General features: G+C 37.5%; 1 protein-coding gene across 3 annotated transcripts in view; it reads left to right on the top strand.

Annotated features, from left to right (window-relative positions):
- The window catches only part of ATG5 (autophagy related 5), a 119561-nt gene that overhangs the window by 60003 nt on the left and 42966 nt on the right, over positions 1-16592 (top strand). For all 3 annotated transcript variants that reach the window (XM_024551773.3, XM_024551774.3, XM_053913728.1), the window contains one exon: positions 308-402. In XM_024551773.3, the coding sequence (XP_024407541.1) occupies positions 308-402 (95 nt within the window). The remainder of the gene's footprint in view (positions 1-307; positions 403-16592) is intronic.

Below are 16592 nucleotides of genomic sequence, written 5' to 3'. Positions count from 1 at the left end.
ATCAAGACGTCCACCCTGTCTGAAGTTTTTGGTGTCTTCTGCCTTGATAACACATGTAGTCATAATCTGCTAGGGTTTCTCTTACAAGAAAAAATGTTTATGTGAATTATCTAGGAAGAAGAAACAATAATGTAAAAATTATTTTTTCTGTCTTTGTATTTAGTTAAACATAAGCTTAAGAAAAAAAATAGCACACAAGTGATGTCCTTTTAAAAACTTCTAAGAGGTAAATGTTTAAAGATTTTCATCTCTTCATGTGAAGTATTACATTTGAATGTTATTTATGTTTAATAATTTATCATTACAGACAGATTTGACCAGTTTTGGGCCATCAATCGGAAACTCATGGAATATCCTGCAGAAGAAAATGGATTTCGTTACATCCCTTTTAGAATATATCAGGTAGGAAGTAACATTTTTAACAATAACAACTTACGAAAGCCTCAGACGTCTTACTTCTTAAAGCAGTCTAGTCCAAAACTCTTTAAGTTTGCATAGTAACTGAATAGTATTTCTTAGGGCTTTCCAGACGTCTTTCTGTTGGTGGCAATCAAATGAGTGACTGCTCTGAAATACTTGTCTCATATTCAGTTGATCCTCATTATTCACAGAGTCTGTACTTGCAGATTTGCCCGCTTGCTAAAATTCACCTGCAGCCCTGCAGCCAGCCCTCAGCAGTGCTGTCTATCGTGGACCTGTGCAGAGGGACGAAGAATTTGATTTGCCCAGTGCACACATTCTCGGCATTGCTGTTGCCTTCTTGTTTCTTCTCTCACACTGTGAACTAGTGACTCTACTTAGTGCTACATTTTTCACATTTTTTGCTTTTTGTCAGTGATGTTGGTATTAAAAATAGCTCCCAAGTGTAGTGCTGAAGTGCTGTCTTTACACAAAAACACACATAAAACAAAGTTATTGATCAGTTGAAGAACATGTGACCAGAGGTTTGCAGTAACCCGACCCTGTATCTCCCTAGGAGCAGTGGTTCAGCATTGCTAGTTCAGTGTTTGTGGTGGCTGTAAGGACGGACCACAGATGAGAAGAATCAAGAGTCTTCATTGTTGTGCAGTAAAATAGGTGATAGGTACTCCTTGCAATGAGCACCCTTTCATGGGGTAAAGAAACACCATGTTTCTGTAGAGTACGTTAAAACTCCTGTGCGTTTCTCATGTATCAGATAGTTTATTTTTGTTGAACGAATGGTATTACAGAAAGCAAGTTACTTATTATGAAAACAAAGTTAAGAATAGGAATTGGAAATATAATACCAAAAACATAAACTGTATTCTAGCAGAACTTCGTTCAAACTCAAAGAGGTAGTGTCATGACTTGTCTTTGTAGCCATTTTCAGTGTCCCACAGTCTTTGTTCATAGTTACTTTGATAGTTATTTTTAAATCTTTTGTAGAACTATCATGTAGAAGAAACAGATTGTCTAATTGCAAACAAGGAAACAAAAATCCCAGTATACTCAAAGAATGAAAAGTGCTTCTGACTTAAGGTTACTTTTCATTGATTTCATTAACGTAATGACAGGTAGACTATTTTTAGTTCACAAATTCATAAAGTGAGAAAAATGCCCAATGGAATAAGACCACATTATCTAATTAGCCACACTCCTCCTCTGCTTCCTTTTTTAATAGGAAAATAAAATTTTAATTCTACAAGTCTCTTTGTTAAGCACAGAAATTACACAGTGGGTTCGGAAATACCATACTTTGTTTATTTATACTTTATCTTGTATCTTGAAGAATCTGAGACATTTTACAAAAAACAAAATGGAAATTCAGCATGAAATTATATCAGCTATGATTAAGTGAGACCCTCAAATTTATTAAAATTGACCTGCAAATTTGACCTCGAGCTTTTTGTAACCTACTAGGTTGTCAAGGAAAGCTAAACTTCTTGGGCATTATATAGGAAAGAAATTTCATTTAGAGGGGACGGGACAAAATCCTTTACACCTTACCTACAGTAAAAAAAAAAAAAAAAAAAAAAAAGTTTCCATAAAGCTGCACCCTAAAGTGTCACTAAGTGATAGTAAACACAATGCATTATAAGCCATGGGTCATCCACAGTGTCATAAAACAATCAAAGTCTTGGGACAGCTAAGACAGAAAAGCTTTTTAGGTTATTTTATGGGAGAATATGTCTTATCAAATAAGAAGGAAAATAATCAGTGAAGCACGACAGTTGAGAATTGGAATTAACCAGGAAAGGTTAAGCCAGCAGAGGAGAGGTGTGCAGAGAACTGTTTAGGAAAGGAAGGGAAAATTTGTTCTGCTCAGGTGGGAAAGTCTCAGTCTTCTCTCTACAGCAAGGAGTAAAGCTAGCTGCCAAGAAGAGGAGTCTAATAGTTTTGGTAAGTATTCTGTTCCACTGTGGCCAAATAGAACGGTTCCTGCATTTCCATTTAAAAAAAAATCAAGAGAGACTGCAGGAAGCTTAGTTGTGTACTGAGAAAAGAATTATCTCACATTAGATGAGTCTGCACTTACCACCTAAGTATTCCTTAAAAGAAGCTTTAGGGTAGTTTTTCAGAACTGGATTCAGTAGTGATATACTTTCGTTATTCCACAGAGAAAAGCCAAAATAGAGTCAGGTTTTATGGGCTAAGTATAATTTTTATAGTGGGTAAGATTTTTTTATGTAGTCTGTAAATCTTACAGGGATTTCTTCACCATCACTGACATAAGTAATGGTGATTAAAATATAGGTTAAAAACAACAGGTTATCATAGAATTTTAGAGTAGTCCTTAAGTTTTCTGGGTGAATTTCAAATTTTTTTTAAGCCACACCCTCTTTGGTTCTGAACCTAGAAGGGGTGGGTGGATGGGGACTAACGGGGTTGACGTGGGTGGCTTGACTCTCTCCTCTTGGGCCCCATAGTTGTAGCGTTGACTATAGAAATTCTGAAACACAGTTTGAAAATTACTTCTCTGTCTAGGCCTGTACAGGTTCAGTGCTTTGCCCAAGTTAAGATAGTTATTGATCTAGTTAGCGCCCTGGATACACTAATAGCCTCAACATGCTAGTAACATACTTGAGGTAAGGTCACATGTTTTTTAAAGTATCTGTGTAGTAGGACTTAGCACAGGGTTTGTACACTGTAGGTGCTTCATGAGTACTTATTTAATTGAATCCTGGAGTATTGAAAGTATCAAGGATCACATAATTTTAAAACTGAAAAAGACTTTATGGATCAAATAATTCAAAACTGGAAAAGCTAGCAGAGTTTCCTTGATTTTAGTTGTATGCTGGTTTTAACAAAGGCAGTGCTGTTGTAGCCGTTGAAGAACAAAAACCACTTTTAACATTAACTAAAATGATGGGAGAAGAGTAGGAACAAGAAGAAAAGAGCTGTTGGAAGGGTTGCTTAAGAAAATAATGCATGACCGAGATCACCGTTTTGTCTTATTTAATTTTGACCTCTTTTTGCTTCCGTCTCCTAGTTTGACAGTTCGTAACTACATGTAAACCTCACCCAGTTCAGAAAGCTGGAAAATATTGGGAGACAAAAAGGATCAAGCAGTTACCCTGGGAAAACAGGTGTTTCCTAGAAGAGCACGGAACTAGAAGGAGGCCTCCGAAGCTCTGGGAGGCCTGACACTGACACTTTGTTTTCACACCAGGCAGTCTCGCTGGGCCTCTGTTTCCTCATCCGTAGGGTGAAAGGGGCGTGACTGGGGGAGCTTATACATCTATCTGGTTGCAGTTGTTTTTAAAGAAGCCTTGTGACCAATTTACGTCATTGTATCGGTGATGCTCTTTTTTAAAAGACATTTAAACTCCTGTTTTCAGAGCAGATTCCTCATTTGTACAAGAGTCCTTTATGGCACTGTTTGACTCAAGTGATTATGGTGCCATATGACTTTTACTCACTACTAAAAATGAAATTCATACTTTTCAGCATGTTCATCTTTTTTGAAGGCAGAGTAATTGTTTTGTTCGTGCTGTGTGTCCAGGGTCTAAAAAGTGCCTGGCATGTAGTAGGCATTTGTGAACATTTGTTAATTCATTAAATTATTGCTCAGTAATTAATAGTTAATTTGGGGCTACTCTTTTGTACCACAACCTCCACAGTAATGTGCCATAATGAATTCCCAGAGTTCAGCAAAGTACCTTATTTGTGGAGTAGTTGAATAAAATATATCGCAGACCTCCCCAAAAGTTCCAGAACCAATTGAGATATGTACCTCCCGGCACTTGTGTGGATGGTTGGGTTCTGGCATGTCTATTTAACTACACTGTAGTTTCTATATTGTGAATACTTTAAGCTCCTGTAGGAGAAGTGTGTTATACTGTTACTTAACATAGGGATTATTGTGAGAACAGTAGTGCAGATGTACAGAAAGATCTTCCTTTTCACATTCACATTCTTGTCTGGGGAAAACTGTCAGCTGTATCCATACCTCTTCCTGTGGTGTCATAATACAGAGGGATTTAGAGAGAGAGAATGTGAGAGAGAGGGAGGGGGGAGAGAAAAAGAGAATGTGTATGAGAGAGAATGGTTTTTATAAAGTTCTATAATTAGATAGAAAGTGGGAAGCTAGAGAATTCTCAAAATTTGCTTGATGAAATGTGGCTGCCAGGTGGGGCCTGTGTTCGCGCAGATTGCTGCCTGATCTTTCCTGTGTCAAGATGAATGCACATTTTTCCCTCAAATAGGAGACAGAACCTGAAGTTTTCAACTGACTTATATAACTTTCTTGTTGGCTTTACCCATTTCCAGTTTGGTTCTTACTTGAATTTGTTAAAATTTTAGAAGTGAGATAGGTATGTGAGTAAAAAAATTTAGGAGCTTTAGTTTCCCCCAACTGTTCATTTCCTGCCTTTTTCCATACCCTATTTTGTATTTTCAGTTCCTTATGCTTGCCTTAACCAAAGGAAGGTAGGCTCTGCTTTCCATTTTCCTACTTACGTGATCTTACAGTAACATAGATTTCTGTTGCTAACTCTGTCACAGCTGATTTGTTTTCGTGGTTGGCATACTCCATTGATTTACGTAGCTTTTACTTATGCTGCATTTCGATTAATCTGTACCTTTTCTTTAACATGCTAGACATAAATCCCTGTACTATTTGAAACTTTAAGATAGTAAATAAATTTAAATAAAACCTGAAAATCCAGGTTTTAATAAGATAAATGAAGGTCATAATTTTGCTAAAGTAATTTTTTTCTTTGCAGAATCCTGAGAGAATTCCTCTGTAGCAAGGGGTAAAAAGGAAGGGCACTGAGCATGCTTGGGTTAAGCCCATTTTATCTTTGGAAGCCTCAAAACCGTCTTACGATGATATAAGGATCATTATCTGATTTTATATAAAAGAAACTGAAGCTGAGAGACTTTGAAGTCAATTCCTCAGTAGCACACAAATGAAAAATGGAAGTGCTAGAATTCAGAGCTAGGTGAGACTTAACAAAATACGGTTTTACTTATAAAAATTAAGATTATGGAATTTTTAGGACATAATTATCCCATAAAGTGAAGTCCACCTTGACCAAATAAAGTTGATAGAAACCTAGAAAATCTCTTAACTGGTGATACTGTTTAAAGGCTGACTTTTTCACAGACTGTTGGAAAACTAGTTCTTTTTCATGTGCCCATGATAATTCAATTGTCATGGACTCAAAATGACTATAGTCTAGTGACAGAGTTTTAGTGGTAAAAGTAAAATAAATCCAAAAGTAGCCTAGATACCCCTTACGGACCAAAATGTGTCATTTCTGTCATTTACATAACAGTTTAGTTTGGTGTGTGAGTTTCAAGTCTGTGCCTGAAATCCAGGTGCTTCATAATAGCCAGTATTCTAGAGATGAGGTTAATGGCAGGAAGTGTTTCAGAAATGTAACTAAAATGTTATTTAGAATAGCACATGTAAACAGATGGTGATTAATGAAGATACCTGTTAAAAAGATTGTACAATGACTGAGGTTCTCAGGCATTGGTATTTAGCTTGCAGGGCAAGTATTTGGCACATTATTTTTGTTTTCCAAAGAGCAGTAGATTTATAAATGTTAACCTGCCAATGTACTTTGTATAAGAAAAGTTTGTCCTATCCATTCATTAATTCAGTAAGTTCATTTACTCAAAAATATTTGCATGCACAGGGATCCAGGTAGTGATTAATAGCATATATCACCCATGTTAGTATATAAACAAATATAGAATCACAGCTGTGATTGGTACTGTGAAGGAGAGGTAGATAGTGCAGTAGAAGTCTAATGTCTCTGAGGAATTTGATCTAGTTTGAGAGGGCGGAGAGGGCTTCCTTGATAAAGTATTATATCTCTTGAGATGTGACAAATGGGTGGAATTAAGGTAGAGAGTGATGAGAACACCTTTGTAGGCAGAGGGCACATTGTAAGGATGTGGGCAACCTGTTGGTCTGAGCCCAGAGTTGAGGGGTAGGAATAAGGCTGCGGAGGTAAATATCAGACCATAATTTGAATATCTGTTCATATTTATTCAATAAGGAGTATTTAATTGCCTACTTTGTTCTATATGTTATTCTAGACATTAAAATAAATCCAGAGGATGCTTTTAGTTTTAAACAAAAACATGAAGCTGATAAACAGAATGTGTTATCTTTTTTTTCAGTTTAAATTAATTTTTTAAAGATTTTATTTATTTATTTTTAGAGAGAGGGGGAAGGAGGGAGAAAGAGGAGAGAAATATTGATGTGTGAGAGATATATCCGTTGATTGCCTCTTGCACACCCCCAACTAGGGCCCTGGTCCGAAAGCCAGGCATGTGCCCTGACTGGGAATCAAACTGGTGACCTTTTAGTCCACAGAACAACACTTAATCCACTGAGCCACACCAGCCAGGGCAGGACTTGTTTTCTGATAAAGTTAAAGTGAGGACAATAGAAATGTGTGGCAAATTACAGTGTCATTTGTTAGGATTCCTCTTCCTCCTCCAGTATGGTGGGGGTTTTGGTAAGAAATTATAATTCTGTTCTTTCATTGTTTTCCACTTTAGTTATGTAATATCCTGCAATAATATCTAGCAGAAAGGCCAAAGGACAAGAGGAAGGACTTCATTTGGGCAGTAAACTGAATATTAGTGCTTTTAATTTCATTTTTTTGGTCATTTTAAAAAGAAACACTGACTAATTTGTAATACACTTTGAACTGTGCAGAGATATTTAATATCTTTAGCAGGATAGAATGTAAATATACTCTGTTCCACAGCTGATCATATGTTACTTAATATTTTTAGAGTTATTTATAATACCTTTCTTTAAATTGTTTTAAAATTTTTTAATTGTTGTGGATATATATATAACATAAAATTTACTATCTTCAGCCATTTGTAAGTGTATATACTTCAGCAGTATTAAGCACATTCGTGCATTCAGTCTCTAGAACACTTCTCATCTTGAAAACTGAAACTCTACTCTATAAACAACAGCTATGAATTTGAATCCTCTAGTTACTTCATGTAAGTGGAATCATAAAGTTTTTGTGAGTGACTTGCTTATTTCATTTAACGTATTGTCAAAGTTCATCCATGTTGTAGCATGTATATATATACACACCACATTTTACTTAGTATCAGTGGACAGACACAAGGGTTTCTTTTGCCTTTTAGTTATTGTGATTAATACTGCTGTGAACATGGGTATATTAGTCAGGGTTGTCCAGAGAAACAGAACCAACAGAATGTGGAGAGAGATTTCTTTTAAGGCCTTCAACTGATTAGTCAAGGCTCACCCCCAGTATGAAGGGTCATTTGCTTTACTTAGAGTTAACCAATTTACTTATTAAACTCATCCAGCCCTGGCTGGTGTGGCTCAGTGGATTGAGTGGCCTGCAAACCAAAGAGTCGCAGGTTTAGTTCCCAGTCAGGGCACATGCCTAGGTTGCGGACCAGGTCTCCAGGTAGGGGGTGTGGGAGAGGCCACCACACATTGGTGTTTCTCTCCCTCTGTTTTTTCCTCCCTTCCCCTCTCTCTAAAAATAAATAAATAAAATCTTTAAAAAAATACTAATGTAATAAAAAACACTTTTTCACAAAAACATCCAGAATAATGTTGACTAAATATCTCTGGGTACCTTGGTCCAACCATGTTGATATAAAATTAACTATTAAAATGGGCATACAAATTTTTTTTCTTGAAAACCTACTTTCATGTGGTAATTCTATTTTAAAATTTTTAAGGAACTGCCATACTATTCTCCATAGTAGCTGCACTGTTTTATGGTTTTATGTTTCTAGTAACAGTACACAAGGGTTCCATTTTCTCCACATCTTCAGCAACACTTGTTCTTTGCTTTTTATAGTAGCCATCCTAATGGGTGGGAAGTGGTATCTCATTGTGGTTTTGATTTGCATTTTGCTTATTAGTGATGTTGAGTATTTTTCATGTACTTTTTGAATATTTGTGTATCTTTGGAGAAATATATACAAAGACTTTTATATGTAAGTCTGTGATTCATCTGGAACATGTTCAGATGTTTTGCCCATTTTTAAAATCAGATTGGGGTTTTTTTTGTTATTGGATTGTAGTACTCAATTTCTTGTTTTAATGTCTATATTACGTTTGGTGTATATTCATACTATAATATGTTTAATATTCCTTGTTGATAAATTAATTTCCAGTTTATTTGTTTCCAGTTTTTTTCACCACAAACAGCATTACATATGTATTCTTTTAGGTCTATGGGATGGATACCCAAGAATGGATTTTTCAGTCAAAAGGCAGAGAGTATATAAATTTTTAAAAAATGTTGCCAGGTTACTTTACAAAAATGTATGAATTCAGATTTCTACCAACAAGGTACAAAAGTATGTTTCTCTCCTTATAGAACATCCGCAAAGGGCATAATAACTCTTGGACATATAAGGAGACGATCTCATTTTTACTGTAGTTAGTATTTCTTCATACTTAGTAATAAGCCTGTGCATCCATTCACCTTTGCTGGCCACGTGGATTTGTTTTCCTGTAAATCGCCTCATGTTTTGTGTTTTCTTCTAGGTTATTTGTATTGTTTTATAGAGGTTATTTTTTGTATATATTAACCATTTTCCTGTAAAACAGTTTATAAACATAATCACAACTATAATGTTTGTCTTCATTTTGAAAGTATCTTTATATAAAAAGGTTTTTAACTATTTAGCCAAGTATATCTTTTTCTTAGTAGTGTATGGATTTCTTTCTTTGTTAAGAAGGCCTCTCCCTGTACATCTACAGATTACACAGTTTTCTTACCTGTCTTTTCTTGTAAGATTGATTTTTAAAAATATGTAAGTCTTTAATTCATCTGGAACTTATTTTTAAATATTGTGTGAAATGTAAGGGTAGAGCTTTATTTTCTTCCAGGTGATAGCTTGCTGTAACAGGATCATTTATTATATAAACTAAAGGTTGGCAAAGTTTTTCTTTAAAGAGCCAGATAGTAAATATTTTCAGCTTTGCACACCAGATGGTCTCTGTCGCAGCTGCATAACTTTGTAGCTTGAAAGCAGTCATAGACAGTTTGCAGATGATGGGCATGGCTGTGTTCCAGTACAACGTGATTTACAAAAACAGGCAAAGGGCACAGTTTGGCTTTCAGGCCATAGTGTATTAACTCCTGATACAAACTATCGTTTTCTTATGGATAAAAATGCCACTTCTGTTTTACATTAAAATAGTTTGACTACTGGGATCTATTTCTGGACTCTGTGTGTGTTTATTCTCATGCCAGCATTATTTTTATATTATTTTGATATATATTGGGGAAATTCACCCCCTTTTTCATCCCTTTCATGGTTATTCTTCATCATTAATTTTTCCATTTGACTTTTTAAATCATTTAATTCCCCATAGCTTCCTATTTGATTATAAGGGGAACTATATTACATTTCTATTTTAATTTTGGTAGAATTCACCTTCTTATGTTATTAAATCTTCCCACATAAGAGCATGATACATCTTTCTTATTCAGATTTTGTTGCATGTTCTTTTTAAAGTATATTTTATTGATTATGCTATTATACTTGTCCCATTCTCTCCCCTTTATCCTCCTCTGCCCTATATCGTGCTTCCCTCCAGCATTGCCTGCCATCCCTTAGTTCATGTCCATGGTTCGTACATAGAAGTTCTTTGGCTTCTCCATTTCCTATACTGTTTTTAACCTCCCCATCTATTTCGTACCTACCAATTATGTTTCTTATTCCCTGTACCTTTTCTACCGTTCTCCCCCTCCCAATTGATATCCCTCCATGTGATCTCCATTTCTGTGATTCTGTTCCTGTTCTAGTTGTTTGCTTAGTTTTTCATTTTTGTTTTTGTTTTAGGTTCAGTTGTTGATAGTTGTGAGTTTGTTGTCATTTTACTGTTCACAGTTTTGATCTTTTTCTTAGATAAGTCCCTATAACCTTTCATACAACAAGGGCTTGGTGATGATGAACTCCGTTAACTTGACCTCATCTGGCAAGCACTTTATCTGCCCTTCCATTCTAAAAGATAGCTTTGATGGATAGAGTAGTCTTGGGTGTGGGTCCTTGCTTTTCATGAGTTTGAATACTTCTTTCCCGTAAGGTTTCTTTTGAGATATCAGCTGATAGTCTTATGGGAACTCTTTTGTAGGTAACTCTCTTCCTTTTCTCTTACTACTATTAAGATTCTCTCCTTATCTTGGGTTATTTAATTATGATGTGTCTTGGTGTGTTCCTCTTTGAGTCCAACTTGTTTGAGACTCTGTGAGCTTCCTGGACTTACAAATCTATTTCCTTTGCCAGATGGGAAGGTTTTCTTTCATTTTTTTTCAAATAAGTTTTCAATTTCTTGCACTTCCTCTTCCCCTACTGTCACTACTATAATTTGGATGTTGGAACATTTAAAATTGTCCCAGAGGTTCCTAAGCCTCTCCTCATTTTTTTGAATTGTTATCTCTTCATTCTGTTCCAGTTGAATGTTTATTTCTTCCTTTTGTTCCAAATCGTTGATTTGAGTCCCGGTTTCCGTCCCTTCACTCTTGGTTCCCTGTATTTTTTTCTTTATTTCATTTTGCATATCCTTCACTTCTTTTGCGGCTGTACTCAATCATTTCTGTGAGCATCCTTATTACCAGTGTTTTGAACTCTGCAACTGGTAGGTTGGCTATCTCCTCCTCACTGTGTTCTTTTTCTAGAGTTTTGATCTGTTCTTTCATTTGGGCCATATTTCTTTGTCTCAGCACACCTGTTACATTGTAAGGGGCAGAACCTTAAGTATTTGCCAGGGCGAGACAACCCACTTTGTTGCATTGTGTCACTGTATGTGGGGGAGGGGTTCAAGAGGGGACAATGCTGCTTGGTGGGTTCTTGCCCAACTTTCAGTTACTTCTCCCACTATCCACAAGCAAATAGTACCCTTCTGGTGCTGATTCCCAGGTGCTTGGGTTTGTATATGTTCTAGGGTCCTTGGGGCCCTCCAGTGAACTCCCCTGTGAAACTAGCAGTTTCCCTCACTGCTGCAGCCCCCCACAGGTTTTTACAGCCCCAGGTTTTGAAACTCTTTTCCCACACTGGAACCCTGGGTTGTACGGTCTGTCTCACTCCCCATTTGTTCCTCCCAGTTCATCCCCATGCAAATGTGGGACCTACTGGTCCTCCAGCTACTGCCTTGCCTCACAGCCTCTTCACCCTGGCTGCCCATCTCCACCCCTCCTACCAGTCTGGATGAATGTTTTTTATTTAACTCCTTGGTTGTCAGATTTCCATACAGTTCGGTTTTCTGGCAGTTCTGGTTGTTTTTTTGTTTTTAAATTGGTGGTTATTCTTCTTTTGATTGTGTGAGGAAGTAAAGAGTTATCTGCCTATGCATCCATCTGACCTTTTGTTTGTGTTCTTATAGATTTTCAGGTTTTCTTAAATCAACTGCCGAGGTTTGTAGGTCCCTCCATGTAGGCCCTGCCTGCCTGCTCACCCCAGCAGCTGCCTTAGCTCAGGAAACGTGCTGTGTTGGGTAGGAGAGCTGCTTCCAACCTTTTTTCATCTCATGGCACACGTAAACGACTTATATACTAAAATTTTGCAGCACACCGAAAAATATAATTTTTGCTGATTTGACCAAAAATAGCTATAATTTTGATTCATTCATACAGGAAGGCCATTGCTGTGTTGGCTCTTGTCATTTTTTAATTTGACAATCTAAGGGAAAAGAGGTCAGTGCCCCTGACTAAATAGTCAGGTATTGCCTAATATTTTAAAAATTCATGGAGCATACCAGTTCAAAATCATTGGGGTAGGAGATAGAATTGGGAGTAGAGGGGAGAAGGGGAAGCAATAAGCTCCCATGCCCCCAGAACCCCCTCCATGTACAGTTGTCTTTTTATATATAAGATATTATAGAACTAATTTTTGAGGAAAGGTGTCTAATTCTTAACTTACATGTTGAGACATCTGTGCTTAAAAATAGGATTTGTATCTCATGTTTAAAGACAAAGTATGGATAGCCAGTTCTTAGAGTAACCGCACTTCTTATCCAAGTGAAGATAACACTTACACAAACATGTGCTGCTTTGCAGTGATGTTTCAATGATGTTTTATTGTGTAGTGGTATCTCGGCACTCGTTAACTTGTTCCGCAACTCACTACAAGTACCAAAGCCAAGGAGTACTGAATGCCAGAGCGTTTTCACTTGCGGGGCAGTATTGTGAATCATACAAGTTCTAGCGAGAGCGGCAAACCTCAGGCAAGTGCCGAGCGCTGAGACATTTTTTCTCAGCAGACTGCAGTGAGTACAGGGTTTGACAAGTTCTGAAGCTGACAAGTGCTGAGGTATGGTTGTATTTGGATTGTTCATTGCTAGTGTATATAAATAATATTTTTATGTATCGACCCTGTATTATGCAGCCTTACTTAGCTTATTACAAGTAATATTTTGTTTTACTGGTTCCTTAGAATTTTCTATGTATATCATGTCACTACAAATAGAGATAGTTTTACTTTTTTCCAATGATCTTCATTCTCATTTTTAAAATTGTTTTTAAGATTTTGTTTATTTATTTTTAAAGAGTGGGGAAGGGAAGGAGAAAGAGAGGGAAAGAAATATCAATGTGTGGACTTCCGGCCAAGATGGAGGCATAGGTAGACACACTGCGCCTCCTTGCACAACCAAAAGAAGGACAACAACAATTTAACAACAAAAACCAACCAGAACTGACAGAAAATCGAACTGTATGGAAGTCTGACAACCAAGGAGATAAAGAAGAAACACTCATCCATACCGATAGAAGGGGCGGAGACGGGCAGCCGGACCAAGAGGACTCCTGGCAAGGCGGTGTCTGGCGGACCCAGTGGGGTGGAGGATTGTGGAACAGGGCCGGCCAGGCTGCAGCTGGCAGACCCCACAGCCCCACATTTGCACACAGATAAACCGGGAGGAATGGCGGGGAGTGAAACAGACCACGCAACCCAGGGCTCCAGCGCAGGGAAATAAAGCCTCAAACCTCTGATTGAAAACACCTGTGGGGGTTGAGGCGGCAGTGGGGGAAACTCCCAGCTTCACAGGAGAGTTCCTTAGAGAGACTCGCAGGAGCCTAGAGTGTGCATAAGCCCATGCACTTGGGAATCAGCACCAGAAGGGCCCAATTTGATTGTGGGTGGCAGAGGGAGTAACTGAAAACTGGCAGAGAGAGGAGCAAAGGCCATTGCTCCCTCTCAGCCCCTCCCCCATGTACAGCATCACAGCACAGCGACCAGCGTTACCCCGCCCCGGTGAACACCTAAGGCTCTGCCCCTTTATGTAACAGGCTCACCAAGACAAAAAAAAAGTATGGCCCAAATGAAAGAACAGATCAAAGCTCCAGAAAAAATACAACTAAACAATGAAGAGATAGCCAACCCATCAGATGCACAGTTCAAAACACTGGTAATCAGGATGCTCACAGAATTGGTTGAATTTGGTCGCAAATTAGATGAAAAAATGAAGGCTATGCTAAGTGAAATAAAGGAAAATGTACAGGGAACTAATAGCGACGGGAAGGAAACTGGGACTCAAATCAACGGTGTGGACCAGAAGGAAGAAAGAAACATCCATCCAGAAAAGAATGGAGAAACAAAAATTCAAAAAAATGAGAGGCTTAGGAACATCCAGGACATCTTGAAACCTTCCCACATCCGAATTATAGGGGTACCAGAAGGAGAAGAGGAAGAACAAGAAACTGAAATTTTATTTGAACAAATAATGAAGGAGAACTTCCCCAATCTGGCAAAGGAAATAGACTTCCAGGAAGTCCAGGAAGCTCAGAGAGTCCCAAACAAGTTGGACCCAAGGAAGCATACACCAAGGCACATCATAATTATATTACCCAAGATTAAACAGAAGGAGAAAATCTTACAAGCAGCAAGAGAAAAGGACAGAGTTACCTACAAAGGAGTTCCCATAAGACTGTCAGCTGATTTCTCAAAAGAGACCTTACAGGCAAGAAAGAGCTGGAAAGAAGTATTCCAAGTCATGAAAGGCGAGGACCTACATCCAAGATTACTCTATCCAGCAAAGCTTTCATTTAAAATGGAAGGGCAGATAAAGTGCTTCTCAGATGAGGTCAAGTTAAAGGAGTTCATCATCACCAAGCCCTTATTATATGAAATGTTAAAGGGATTTATCTAAGAAAAAGAAGATAAAAAAATGTGAACAGTAAAATGAGAGCAAACTCACAGTTAATAACAACCACACCTAAAATAAAAACAAAAGCAAACTAAGCAAACCACTAGAACAGGAACAGAATCACAGAAATGGAGATCACATGGAGGGTTATCAACAGGGGAGTGGGAGGGGGAGAGAGGGGGGAAAGGTACAGAGAATAAGTAGCATAAATGGTAGGTAGAAAATAGGGGGAGGGTAAGAATAGTATAGGAAATGTAGAAGCCAAAGAACTTAATATGTATGACCCATGGACATGAAGTAAAGGGGGGGGGTGCAGGGAGGAGGGGAGTGAAGCGGGGGGAAATGGGACAACTGTAACAGTATAATCAATAAAATATATATTTTTAAAAAGACGTATCAATGTGTGGCTGCCTTTCTCATGCCTCCTACTGGGGACTTGGCTCACAACCCAGACATGTGCCCTGATTGGGAATCGAACTAGCAACCTTTTGGTTCGCAGCCAACACTCAATCCACTGAGCTACACCAGCCAGGGCTTCCTTCCCATTTTTAATGCCTTTTCCTTCTCTTTCTGGCCTCACTTGCATAACAGAACCCCTAGTTATAGTGTCAAAATAGAAGTGGAAAAGCAGACTTTTTTTTTTTTAATCTTAGAGGGGAAAGCTTATAATCTTTTACTATTGAGTATGATGTTAGCCAGTACATTTCTCATAGATGCCCTTTATAAGATTGAGTTCCCTATTACTCCTATTTTGAGAGTTTGTGAAGATTTAACACTTCTGGTGATGTTAAATCTTTAAATAATTGGTAGAATTCACCCATGAAGCCATCTGGTCCTGGTCTTAGTGGGCAGTTCTTTAAATTACTAATTCTGTTGCTTATTTGTCATAGATGAGTTCAGATTTTTGACAGTTTTTGCCAGTGTTCTCATTACTCTTACAGAGAAATGGATATTTAAGGTCCTTATTCTACCATTAATGATAATATCACCACTTCTAATGATTATTAATCTTCAAATTTAGATAGGTGGATTTTGTAGAAATTTGGGTAAGAAAATAAATACTTAAGGAATTTTCTAAGGTTTTTGAAAAGAGAGATCTGTTCTTCCTAATTATTTCTAAATACCAAATTTTTAACTCAGTATATTGCTTAAGAACATGAATATTACCATAAATGAGAGATGACTATTTTTTTAAGTCATATATTCTTGATTACTTTGGAATTTTCTTCCACATAGTTTCTCTAAAAAATTGAAAATTTGAAAAATTTATAAGAATTGAATCTGTAACATTCACTGCTATAGCAAGTGGTTAAGTTAGAGAAGTTTTTAAGTTTATATCCCAACTAGCTGTGTGATTTGGGGCATTCACCTCACATCTCTGGACCTCAATTTTGTCATCTGTTAGAGAGGGATAAGAATATTTTACGTGCTTGTTATAAAGACTATATGTAGTTCTTTTATTTTTTATTTTTAAAGATTTTATTTCCTTTTAGAGAGAAGGGCAGGGAGGGACGAAGAGAGGGAGAGAAATATTGGTTGCCTTCTTATGCACCCCAACCAAGGACTGAACGCGCAACCCAGGCATGTGTCCTGACCAGGAATGGAACCCATGAACTTTCACTTTGCTGGATGACACCCAGCAAACTGAACCACACTGGTCAGGGCTACAATTCTTTTAATACAGTGTTGTGCCTGGTATATAGTAAATAATTTTGCCAATTATTTGCTGAATTATTATTAGATGTTATTGAGTTAAGTCATTTTAATTTTGCTGTGAATTACTTTATCAGCAACAGTGATGGCTTGTCATGCTTCCTGTAGGCTTTTATTTTTATGGCTAATGGAACATAGCTAACAAATAGCTCCCAACATTTGGTCTTTGCATAGCATCTCTATGAGGCTCTATTTGGTTCCCAAAACCTGTTTCTTGTCACTACCAAATACTATATTTTGCCGTGTGTAATGCACACCCACGTTTTTGCGCACATGATACACAGGATTATTATACCCA

The sequence above is a fragment of the Desmodus rotundus genome, chromosome 11 (genome assembly GCF_022682495.2).
Source record: "Desmodus rotundus isolate HL8 chromosome 11, HLdesRot8A.1, whole genome shotgun sequence".
NCBI lineage: Eukaryota > Metazoa > Chordata > Mammalia > Chiroptera > Phyllostomidae > Desmodus > Desmodus rotundus.
This window is presented reverse-complemented; position numbering and strand designations above follow the sequence as displayed.